General features: G+C 42.9%; 1 protein-coding gene across 1 annotated transcript in view; it reads right to left on the reverse strand.

The window, feature by feature from the left end:
• Positions 1 to 12,744, reverse strand: part of LOC121578771 (transmembrane and coiled-coil domains protein 2-like) — a 76,011-nt gene that overhangs the window by 621 nt on the left and 62,646 nt on the right. The window contains exons 6-7 of the mRNA XM_045224009.1: positions 7,037 to 7,441; positions 6,134 to 6,814 (exon numbers count right to left, since the gene is read on the reverse strand). Of these exons, the coding sequence (XP_045079944.1) occupies positions 6,134 to 6,814; positions 7,037 to 7,441 (1,086 nt within the window). The remainder of the gene's footprint in view (positions 1 to 6,133; positions 6,815 to 7,036; positions 7,442 to 12,744) is intronic.

Genomic DNA, 12,744 nt, shown 5'->3' on the forward strand with positions numbered 1-12,744 from the left:
TCTGGACATCAGAACAGCGATTACTCACCTCGAACTGGACGAAGATTTTTTCTTTAATGAATCAAACGCGAAGGATATACTGCTTCCCCGAGACCAGGCCCAAATCCCCGTCATTCACGTGAAGAAAAGACGGAAATACAGGGGGCAGAGGTAGGGGTGCCTTGTGAGAATTTGTCGGCGAGTGGGTAAACTGCCTCCACCATCCGTTCAATTGGCCAACATGCAATCACTGGAAAATAAACTGGATGATCTACGATCGAGACTATCCTACTAACTAATATCTTATGTTTTACCGAGTCGTGGCTGAACAATGACACAAATAATATAGAGCTGGCTGGGTTTTCTGTGCATCGGCAGGACAGAGCAGCTAAGTCTGGTAAGACGGAAAAAAAAGTATGACGAGTAAGACGAGGGGTGGGTGTGTGTGTCTATTTGTCAATAACAGCTGGTGCGCAGTCTAATGTTAAAGAAGTCTCGAGGTATTGCTCGCCTGAGGTAGAGTACCTAATGATAAGCTGTAGACCACACTATCTACCAAGAGAGTTTTCATCTATATTATTCATAGCCGTCTATTTACCACCACAAACCGATGCTGGCACTAAGGCCGCACTCAACAAGCTGTATAAGGCCATAAGCAAACAAGAAAATGCTCATCCAGAAGCGTCGCTCCTAGTGACCGGGGACATTAATGCAGGCAAACTTAAATCAGTTTAATCTAATTTCTATCAGCATGTCACATGTGCAACCAGAGGGAAAAAAAAACTCTAGACCACCTTTACTCCACACACAGAGACGCATACAAAGCTCTTCTTCGCCCTCCATTTGGCAAATCTGACCATAATTCTATCATCCTGATTCCTTCTTACAAGTAAAAACTAAAGCAGGAAGTACCAGTGACTCGCTCAATACGGAATTGATCAGATGATGCGGATTCTACGCTACAGGACTGTTTTGCTAGCACAGACTGGAATATGTTCCGGGATTCATCCAATGGCATTGAAGAGTATACCACCTCAGTCACCGGCTTCATCAATAAGTGCACGACGACGACGTCCCCACAGTGACCGTACGTACATATCCCAACCAGAAGCCATGGATTACAGGCAACATCCATACCAAGCTAAAGGCTAGAGCTGCCACTTTCAAGGAGTGGGACACTAATTCGGACACTTATAAGAAATCCCGCTATGCCCTCAGACGAACCATCAAACAGGCAAAGTGTCAATGCAGGACTAAGATTGAATCCTACTACACCGGCTCTGACGCTCGTCGGATGTGGCAGGGTTTGCAAACTATTACGGACTACAAAGGGAAACCTATCTGCGAGCTGCCCAGTGACGCGAGCCCACCAGATTAGCTAAATGCCTTTTATGCTCGCTTCGAGGCAAGCAACACTGAAGCAAGCATGAGAGCATCAGCTGTTCCGGATGACTGTGTGATCACGCTCTCCGTAGCCGATGTCAGCAAGACCTTTAAACAGGTCAACATTCACAAGGCCACAGGGCCAGATGGATTACCAGGACGTGTTCTCAGAGCATGCGCAGACCAACTGGCAAGTGTCTTCACTGATATTTTCAACCTCTCCCTGACCGAGTCTGTAATACCTACATGTTTCAAGCAGACCACCATAGTCCCTGTGCCCAAGAAAATGAAGGTAACCTGCCTAAATGACTACCGCCCCGTAGCACTCACGTTGGTAGCCATGAACTGCCTTGAAAGGCTGGTCATGGCTAATATCAATACCATCATCCCGGAAACCCTAGACCCACTCCAATTCGCATACCACCCCAACAGATCCACAGATGACGCAATCTCAATCGCACTCCACACTGCCCTTTCCCACCTGGACAAAAGGAACTCTTATGTGAGAATGCTGTTCATTCACTACAGCTCAGCGTTCAACACCATATTGCCTACAAAGCTCATCATTAAGCTAATGACCCTGGGACTAAACATCTCCCTCTGCAACTGGATCCTGGACTTCCTGATGGGCCACCCCAGGTGGTATGGGTAGGCAACAACTCATCTGCCACGCTGATCCTCAACACTGGGGCCCATCAGGGGTGCGTGCTTAGTCCCCTCCTGTACTCCCTGTTCACCCACGACTGCATGGCCAAGCATGACTACAACACCATCATTACATTTGCTGACGACACAACAGTGGTAGGCCTGATCACTGACAACGATGAGACAGCCTATAGGGAGGAGGTCAGAGACCTGGTGGTGTGGTGACAGGACAACAACCTCTCCCTCAATGTGAGCAAGACAAAGGAGCTGATCGTGGACTACAGGAAAATGAGGGCCGAACAGGTCCCCATTCACATCGACGGGGCTGTAGTGGAGTGGGTCGAGAGTTTCAAGTTCCTTGGTGTCCACATCACCAACAAACTATCATGGTCCAAACACACCAAGACAGTCGTGAAGAGGGCACGACAACGCCTTTTCCCCCTCAGGAGACTAAAAAGATTTGCCATGGTTCCCCAGATCCTCAAAAAGTAATACAGCTGCACCATCGATAGCATCCTGACTGGTTGCATCACCGCCTGGTATGGCAACAGCTCGGCATCCGACCGTAAGGCGCTACAGAGGGTAGTGGGTACGGCCCAGTACTTCGCTGGGGCCAAGCTTCCTGACATCCAGGACCTATATACAAGGCGGTGTCAGAGGAAGGCCCAGAAAATTGTCAAAGACTCCAGTCACCCAAGTCATATACTTTTTTCTCTGCTACCGCACAGCAAGCGGTACCGGAGCGCCAAGTCTAGGTCCAAAAGGCTCCTTAACAGCTTCTACCCCCAAGCCATAAGACTGCTGAACAAGTAATCAAATTGCCACCCGGGCTATTTACATTGACCCCCCCCCCCCCTCCTCGCTGTTTATTATCTATGCATAGTCACTTTACACCTACCTACATGTACAAAGCTTTAATCAGCTTTAATATTGCAGATAGATTGTAACTTCCATCAATGTAATTGTCTGCATCACTTCCAATCCCCCATATGTTTTTTTTCTCTCGCAAATATATATATATACACATACATACATATACATAGATACATACATACATATATATAGACATACATATACATATCCTTTAAAAAAATATACTTCCCTTTATTACATTCCAACCCCACCACCCCTTCCCTAATTAGAGTAAACTAGTGAACAACAATGCTTAGGCCTCTACTTCAAGCTTATACATACTATATACATTTTATGGACACAGTCAATTTTACAATAATTATATTTTGTTTGTTTTTACTCCTGAACTTCCTCTACCCTCAACCTCTCCGATCATTTTCATGATGTCCATCGGGTTTGCTTCTATATGCCATATCTTTCTAACTGTGCTCTTTCACAAAAGCGCTCAACCTATAACCTATATACTTATTATGGACACAGTATGCTTACATTATTAGTTATCTTGTTGTTATTAGCTGTTAGTTGTTATTAGTCCCATCCTTCAACTCCATTCAACACCACCCATCTATCTCTTAACACCATCCATATTGGATTTCTATTTGCCATATATTTTTCAACTGTACTGTGATGTTTTACAAAAGTTCTGAACCTTTCTATTCTCATTGTTACTACAGGTTGTAAATTGAAAATAAACATTTTTGCTAAAAGTATTATTATATTATTGATCGATTGACTATGACTTTTCAGATAACCCAGTAATGCTATCTGCAGTGTTAGCTCCAGGTAAATATTGCAATCCTTTAGCCATTCCTGGACATGTGTCCAAAAACAAGCTACAAATGGACAGTACCAAAACAAATGATCAAGTCTCTTCGCAGCAAAATCTGCAGAGCTGGGAAGATTGTATCACCCATATAAATAACATTATATTGGTAGCAAGAATTTTATATAATAATTTAAATTGAAGAATTCTAAGCTTTGAATCCGCCGTCGTTTTGCGTATCAGTTCATAAACACTATGCCATGGGATCGATACATAAAAAATCTCTTCCCAACTATTTTGCAATCTATATGGGATGGCTGTCAACCCTTTGGTCCTTAAATGAAACTGGTATACTTTTTTATTTATCACAGTTTTCTTTAACCAACTTTGTTCTTTAATGCAAGGCCGACAGACAAGTTCCTTACTTTTTCCCCCCTCCACTTTCCTCTTCCATTTTTGCAGTAATGCTACAATTATTTGGTTGTAATTTTGGGTAGAGCAGACATTTCTATATGTTTTTGTTAGCTGCATGTGCGACATAACTCCACCAGTCCTACCGATGATATCATTTACGAAGATTATACCTTTTTTAAACATTTTGTAAAAAAAAAGGTTTTTTTATCAATTAGTATATTTGAGTTTAACCACAATATTTGTTGCATTATTTGTTCTGTCGTTTCTGGAGGATTAAATTGAAATTGCAACCAACTTTCTATGGCTTGTTTTAGAAAGAGTGATATTTGGGAGATGATTTCCTTTTCAAATAACTGAAAGTGAGAGGTTGTAATCTGAATAAAGGGAAAAAAACATTCTTGAACATTGGGTGAGACAATCCTACTAATTTGCTAGAGAACCAGTTCGGATTTAAGTATAACTTTTGTATGACTGAAGCTTTTAGTGATAGGTCTAATGCTTTAATATTTAATCATTTCTGTCCTCCAAATTCATATTCATTATAGAAATAGGCCCTTTTAATTTTGTCTGGCTTGCCGTTCCAAATAAAATTGAATATTTTTTTCTCATATAATTTTAAAAAACTGTTCGCTAGGTGTAGGCAAGACCATAAGCAAATAGGTAAACTGGAATAATACTAAAGAGTTAATCAGGGTGATTTTTCTACAAATTGACAGGTATTTACCTTTCCATGGTAGCAAGATCTTATCTATTTTTGCTAACTTTCTATTGACATTTATTGGAGTGAGATCATTTATTTCATTTGGGATATGTATTCCGAGTATATCCACATCACCATCAGACCATTGTGTTGGTAAACTACATGGTAATGTAAAAATTGTATTTTATAGTGATCCAATACGTAATATAGTATATTTATCATAATTTGGTTGTAATCCAGAGAGGTTAGAAAATGTATCTAGATCCTCTATGAGGCTGTGGAGGGATTCAAGTTGTGGATTTAAAAGAAAACATGAATCATCAGCGTACAATGACACCTTTGTTTTTAAGCCCTGGATTTCTAATCCCTTGATATTATTGTTGGATCTGATTTTAATAGCTAACATCTCAATGGCCATAATAAATAGATATGCCAATAGTGGACAACCTTGTTTCACTCCTCTTGACAGTTTAAAACTTTCTGAGAAATAGCCATTATTTACTATTTTACACCTAGGTTTACTATACATGATTTTAACCCATTTTATAAAAGATTCTCCAAAATTGAAATGCTCCAGGCATTTATATATAAACCCCAGTCATACTTTATCAAATGCCTTTTCGAAGTCTGCTATGAATAGCAGGCCTGGTTTCCCAGATTTTTCATAGTGTTCTATTGTTTCCAGTACTTGCCTTATATTATCTCCAATGTATCTTCCAACCTGTCTGATTAGAATGAATAATGTCCGACAATACCTTTTTAATTCTATTCTCCGCCATGTATATCTCACTAGATCAGGATATTTAAGCCTCCATATATCTACTAGTTCTAATGTATCCATGACATTCACGATTTCCTTAAGAGCATGAGGGTGATTGTTTGTAGAGTGATTTCCTTTACGGTCCATTGAGCTATTTAAAACAGTATTATAATCTCCCACCATAATAATAGAGTCTTGAATTGCTTGCAGGGTTGATCATTTATTATATATATATTGTCAAAGAAGTGTGGATCATCATTATTTGGTCCGTAAAGGTTAATGAGCCATATCTGTTTATGGTCCAATAACATATTTAAAATAATCCATCTACCTTGCGTATCTATTTGGACAATTTGCACATTAGGATCGAAATTACTGTTAATTAATGGTTTTTAAAAAATAGGTGGGTAAACGCTGATCGCAGTTTGCGGTGAGTAAAATAATGCTCTCTATACTTTCATTGCATTTTTCTGTAAAAGGTGGGTAAATACTCAAAATAAAAAAGGTGAATAAACTGCTTTTACATGTGTTTACCCTCCACTACACAGCTGATTATACACAGTGTCTTCCTCTTTACCTGAGAGTCTCTGGTTATCTCATCAGACTGGTAGGCCACTTTCTCCTCTATGCTGGCCAGCTCATGTTTCAGGTTGGACATCTCCTTCTGGTGCAGCTCTGTCAGGTCGTTCAGCTGCTCTTCCAGTTGCTCATACCTGTATCTCTCCTCCTGCAGGCACTGTTTCATATAGGAGTAGTCACTCTGCAGCTGACTCTTCATGTCCTCGATGGCGTCCTCCATGTGGGCCTGGCTGGCCTTGATCTCCTGCAGGCCTACCAGCTGGGCATCCCAGGAACTATGATGGTGGTACCCATCCAGCCTGCCCGGCCCCAGCCCCAACATCCCCCCTCCTCCCCTGGCCCCGGAGCACTCGTCATCACTGACGTCACTGGAGCACTCATCATCACTGCCGTACTTGGGGCTGGAGGCCAAGGTGAAGCAGCCACTCAGGGGTGCGTTGTCTGAATGCCCCTCTACACCGTCCTCTATGGTGTCTGTGCTGCCGAATTTGATCAAGCTGGCAAACTCCCTTGGCTTAGATACCACAGCGGTATGGGTGAGTTCTGACGCCCCTCCTTTGACCCCCTCCACCAAACCTCCACCAAAGCCACTGATCCCTGCTCGTACGTTGGCTCCTACATCCTTCAGCCCCTGCTGCATTTCCACCAGCACATCCTTATACTGCTGGCCTAGACCATGCTATAAGGAGAAAGGGGGAAACGGTGTCAACTTAAAAGAGGACCCATCTCTCTCTCTCTCTCTCTCTCTCTCTCTCTCTCTCTCTCTCTCTCTCTCTCTCTCTCTCTCTCTCTCTCTCTCTCTCTCTCTCTCTCTCTCTCTGTCTGTCTGTCTGTCTGTCTGTCTCTCTCTCTCTCTCTCACACACACACACACACAGACACACACCTGCACACACACTCACCTGCTCTATCTCCTTCAACTTCTTGTGGTAGTGCTCTAGCTTTTTGAGCAGGTGGGTGATGGTCTGTGCAAACTTCTGGTTCTTCTTCTCAAACACCTGTTTGATACGGAAAGCCTGATGCCTGTTGGCATTGTGGGCCAGCTTCAAGTATTCGGCCACGTTGTCATCTCGTGCCTCCTGTTCTATGCGAATCTGCTCAGTGATCTTCAAGATCTTCTGCTGTAGCTGCTCCAGAGCAGTGCGTGTCCATTGGGCCTCGACAACCACTGACCCTTCAGCCCATCCGGCTAGAGCTCCCACCTCGGCCACAGCCCCTGCCCCATCTACGCTGATGTGAGAGGCGTCAGAGGCTCCATGGCTGGCTGAGGGGGGCAGGCCCAACGTTGTCACCTCGCTCTTATCCAGCTAAATGGGCCAGGGGTGGGGAGGCAGGGGAGACAGAGTGCAGGCAAAGAGAGTGGAGTGAGCATCATTTATGTGAGGGCAGCATTGGATGCTAAAATATATCTTTAAAGCAGAAAACCCATCACAATGACAGATGTGGTGATTTTTTCCTCGCCCAGCCCTCAGCCCCCAGCCCCCAGCCCCCAGCCCCCAGTCTCAGATTTTCAGCATGGCCCATTTATGGTGTTCAACCATCCCAAGTTCCTCCCCCCAAAAAGGGGGGGGTTGTCCCACTGGCTATCCTAAGTTGAATGCACCAATTTGTAAGTCACTCTGGATAAGAGCGTCTGCTAAATGACTTAAATGTTAAATGTAAATATACAGTAGCTTCCTGACAGAGCTGCCTTTAAACAGGACTATGTGTAAAAATACAGTTTTAACAGTGCATAAACTACTAAACTAAGAAATCATGATGTACAGTGCATTGATTGCATAATTATATGGACAAAAATCGGTACTAACAATTAATAGATTTCCCACCGTTCATTGCTAATTTCAACGAATGAAGTATCCGGTTGATTTTGGGAAAATATGATTACAACTGTCTTGCCTTTAAAAAACAAAAAATGAAGGACCCATAACTGCATAGTTCAAATTGACATAGTTTCAAATTGTTTTGTAGACCACTTATGACATCACCAGGTTACAGGATTTTCCTTTTATGGAATAGAATGTATCTGGTAATTACATTGATTATGACACAGAACGGAACAACATCAAAGCCATAGAGAGTTAGGCAAACTTTTAGAATGTTTTATATTGTTCTAATAACTTAATCGGTGTTCCAGCTGTGTATTTGATCTACACAGTGCTAGCACCAGCCGAGCGAGCCTCCCTCTTTAGCGCGAGTGTTTTCAGAACAACTGAATGTATGTGTCGTAGAAGTAGTTTTCACATACAAACTTTATATGTCCGAACTCAGAATCAAATATGCTTCCCAAAAATAACATGTTTTCTGTGGTAGAACGATTATTTTGATTGCCGATTTTCTGCATTTATCAGAGTGCCATCAGGTTGTCACGCCCTGGCTCTGGGGACTCTGTCAGGGTTGAGTGTAGAGGTAACGTGGAATCACACGCAGGACACACAGAGATTCGAAACAGATGTCTTTAGTGAAGTCCGAAAATACAAGCCAAACACGGCAACAGGCCACAGGCGAAACATACGCACACTGGTAAGAACCAAAGTAAATGCGCACAACGTGCAGGACTCTCTCAAACAAAACGAAATACAGAGAGCACAGAACAGCGAACCAACTACTACACGTGACATCGAACAATACACACAACACCTGACCAAACACAAGAGAACTAAATAGGACGCATAATGAACACTTAACAATGAACAGGTGTAACAATCAGACAAAACTAATCAAACATAGAAACATAGAACGGTGGCAGCTAGTACTCCGGAGACGACGACCGCCGAAGCCTGCCCGAACAAGGAGAAGGAGCAGCCTCGGCCGAAACCGTGACAGACTCTTAAATGTTGAGCCAGGGTGTGGATTTTTCTATGTTTCGTTTTCTATGGTTTTTGTTCTAGATCGTTTAGATCTATGTTGGCCAGGGTGGTTCCCAATCAGAGGCAGCTGTAGCTCGTTGTCTCTGATTGGGGACCATACTTAGGCAGCCTGTTGGCACCAGTTAGTTTGTGGGATCTTGTTCCGTAAAGGTTTGTGTTGTTGTAACCTCAGGACTTCACGTATCGTTCGTTTTGTTGTTTTGTTCGTGTGTTGTGTACTAAATAAAATGTACGCTTATCACGCTGCGCCTTGGTTCCACGAGTCATCAGTCAACGTTTGTGACACAGGTAGCCTGATTTCAGATGTAAACAGGATTATTAGGGAAATCGTTCTTCATGCAAAGCATGTAAACGTTTTAAACAAACTATTATATTAATAAAACTATCCACAATAATCGCATTATTGTGTGCATGTAACCGCACTCATTGTTGTTTTAACAGGAAGATGAGATGGGCCCAGAGCCATATATTTAGAGAGTTAGGCCAACTTTTAGAATTTGGAATACTGTTCTAATTCTAGACATTCATTTACATAGCATTGTTGAATACTCCTTTCTGATTGGCATGAAGGGCATTCTAGAGCGTGCATTATTTCCCTCTAACGCATGGTATATTTACACGGTAGAATTCAATGGCTCTATTTCATTTTTAAATGTTTTGTTTGAGCTACTTTTGAAAGTAAAAGTCAAATTGAAAACCGTATTGGTATTGTTGAATTCGATTTAGATAATAGCAAGCTAGGATTGATGGTTTGGTTAGCTAAACAAGCAAGTCTGTTTATTAGGTTACACGGCAACTACTGTAGCTATCATGTAAACTTGCTATCTACTTCAGAGGATGTTGAACACATTTCTACCAACAAATGAACACATTGTTAGTGGCAAATGTGTTAAATTATAGCTATGGTATAAAAGGGATAATCAACTCGGGGCTCTGTGTGTTCTCTGGAAAATAATGCAACTCCATGGAAGGTCAGTTCCACTTCTCTAGAGCGTCATGGAACACTCCATGTTGTTCATTATTTTCCATAGAACGCATAGCCCCTCATTGATTATCCCTTACCTAGTGTCATGTTTATGCATCATAATGCTCATTGTAAAGATTCAGTTTTAGGATATTTTTTAAATATTCCCCATGTCATTTTTACACAAAATATTCCAAATTGGTGAAGTGAAATGAAAAAAAATAACTTGTTTAAAAAAATTCAAATAAATAAATAACGGAAAAGTGGTGCATGCATATGTATTCACCCCCTTTGCTATGAAGCCCCTAAATCAGATCTGGTGCAACCAATTACCTTCAGAAGTCACATAATTAGTTAAATAAAGTCCACCAGTGTGCAATCTAAGTGTCACATGATCTGTCACATGATCTCAGTATATATACACACCTGTTCTGAAAGGCCCCAGAGTCTGCAACACCATTAAGCAAGGGGCACCACCAAGCAAGCGGCACCATGAAGACCAAGGAGCTCTCCAAACAGGTCAGGGACAAAGTTGTGGAGAAGTACAGATCAGGGTTAGGTTATAAAAAAATATCTGAAACTTTGAACATCCCACGGAGCACCATTAAATCCATTATTAAAAAATGGAAAGAATATGGCACCACAACAAACCTGCCAAGAGAGGGCCGCCCACCAAAATTCTCGGACTAGGCAAGGAGGGCATTAATCAGAGAGGCAACAAAGAGACCGAAGATAACCCTGAAGGAGCTGCAAAGATCCACAGCGGAGATTGGAGTATCTGTCCCTAGGACCATTTTAAGCCGTACACTCCACAGAGCTGGGCTTTACGGAAGAATGGCCAGAAAAAAGCCATTGCTTAAAGAAAAAAATAAGCAAACATGTTTGTTGTTCGCCAAAAGGCATGTGGGAGACTCCCCAAACATATGGAAGAAGGTACTCTGGTCAGATGAGACTAAAATTGAGCTTTCTGGCCATCAAGGAAAACGCTATGTCTGGCGCAAACCCAACACCTCTCATCACCCCGAGAACACCATCCCCACAGTGAAGCATGGTGGTGGCAGCATCATGCTGTGGGGATGTTTTTCATCGGCAGGGACTGGGAAACTGGTCAGAATTGAAGGAATGATGGATGGCACTTAAAACACGGAAATTATTGAGGGAAACCTGTTTCAGTCTTCCAGAGATTTGAGACTGGGATGGAGGTTCACCTTCCAGCAGTACAATGACCCTAAGCATAATGCTAAAGCAACACTTGTTTGTCTTGGAATACAAACAGTGTAGCTACTCACTCCGCAAGGCAATTAAACTGGCAAAACATCAGTATAGAGACAAAGTGGAGTCGCAATTCAACGGCTCAGACACGAGACGTATGTGGCAGGGTCTACAGACAATCACGGACTACAAAAGGAAAACCAGCCACGTCGCCGACACCGACGTCTCGCTACCAGACAACGCTAAACACCTTCTTCGCCCGCTTTGAGGATAACACAGTGCCACCGACGAGGCCCACTACCAAGGACTGTGGCCTCTCCTTCTCCATGGCCGACGTGAGTAAGACATTTAAGCATGTTAACCCCCGAAAGGCTGCCGGCCCAGACGGCATCCCTAGCCGTGTCCTCAGAGCATGCGCAGACCAGCTGGCTGGTGTGTTTACGGACATATTCAATCTCTCCCTTTCCCAGTCTGCTGTTCCCACATGCTTCAAGATGACCACCATTGTTCCTGTACCCAAGAAAGCAAAGGTAACTGAACTAAATGACTATCGCCCCATAGCACTCACCTCTGTCATCATGAAGTGCTTTGAGAGACTAGTCAAGGATCATATCACCTCTACCTTACCTGTCACCCTAGACCCACTTCAATTTGCTTACCGCCCCAATAGATCCACAGACGATGCAATCGCCATCACACTGCACACTGCCCTATCCCATCTGCACAAGAGGAATACCTATGTAAGAATGCTGTTCATTGACTATAGCTCAGCATAAGTTCCATGGCGTACACATCACGACAAACTGAAATGGTCCACCCACGCCGACAGTGTGGTGAAGAAGGCGCAAGAGAGCCTCTTCAACCTCAGGAGGCTGAAGAAATTCGGTTTGGCACCTAAAACCCTCACATACTTTTACAGATGCACAATTGAGAGCATCCTGTCGGGCTGTATCACCGCCTGGTACGGCAACTGCACCGCCCGCAAACGCAGGGCTCTCCAGAGGGTGGTGCGGTCTGCCGAACGCATTACAGGGGGCAAACTACCCACCCTCCAAGACACCTACAGCACCTAATGTCACAGGAAGGCCAAAAAGATCATCAAGGACATCAACCACCCGAGCCACTGCCTGTTCACCCCGCTATCATCCAGAAGGCTTGTCAGTACAGGTGCATCAAAGCTGGGACCGAGAGAATGAAAAACAGCTTCTATCTCAAGGCCATCAGACTGTTAAATAGCCATCACTAGCACATTAGAGGCTGCTGCTGCCTATTGAAATCACTGGCCACTTTAAGAAATGGAACACTAGTCACTTTAATAATGTTTACATATCTTGCACTACTCATCTCATATGTATATACTGTATTCTATTCTATAATATTCTACTGTATCTTAGTCCATGCCGCTCTGTCATTGCTTGTCCATATATGTATATATTCTTAAATTCCATTCCTTACTAGTTTTGTGTGTATTGGGTATATGTTGTGAAATTGTTAGATATTACTTGTTAGATATTACTGCACTGTTGGAGCTAGAAGCACAAGCATTTCGCTACACCCGCTATAACAT

This window comes from Coregonus clupeaformis, chromosome 12 (assembly GCF_020615455.1).
Source record: "Coregonus clupeaformis isolate EN_2021a chromosome 12, ASM2061545v1, whole genome shotgun sequence".
In the NCBI taxonomy this organism is placed as follows: domain Eukaryota; kingdom Metazoa; phylum Chordata; class Actinopteri; order Salmoniformes; family Salmonidae; genus Coregonus; species Coregonus clupeaformis.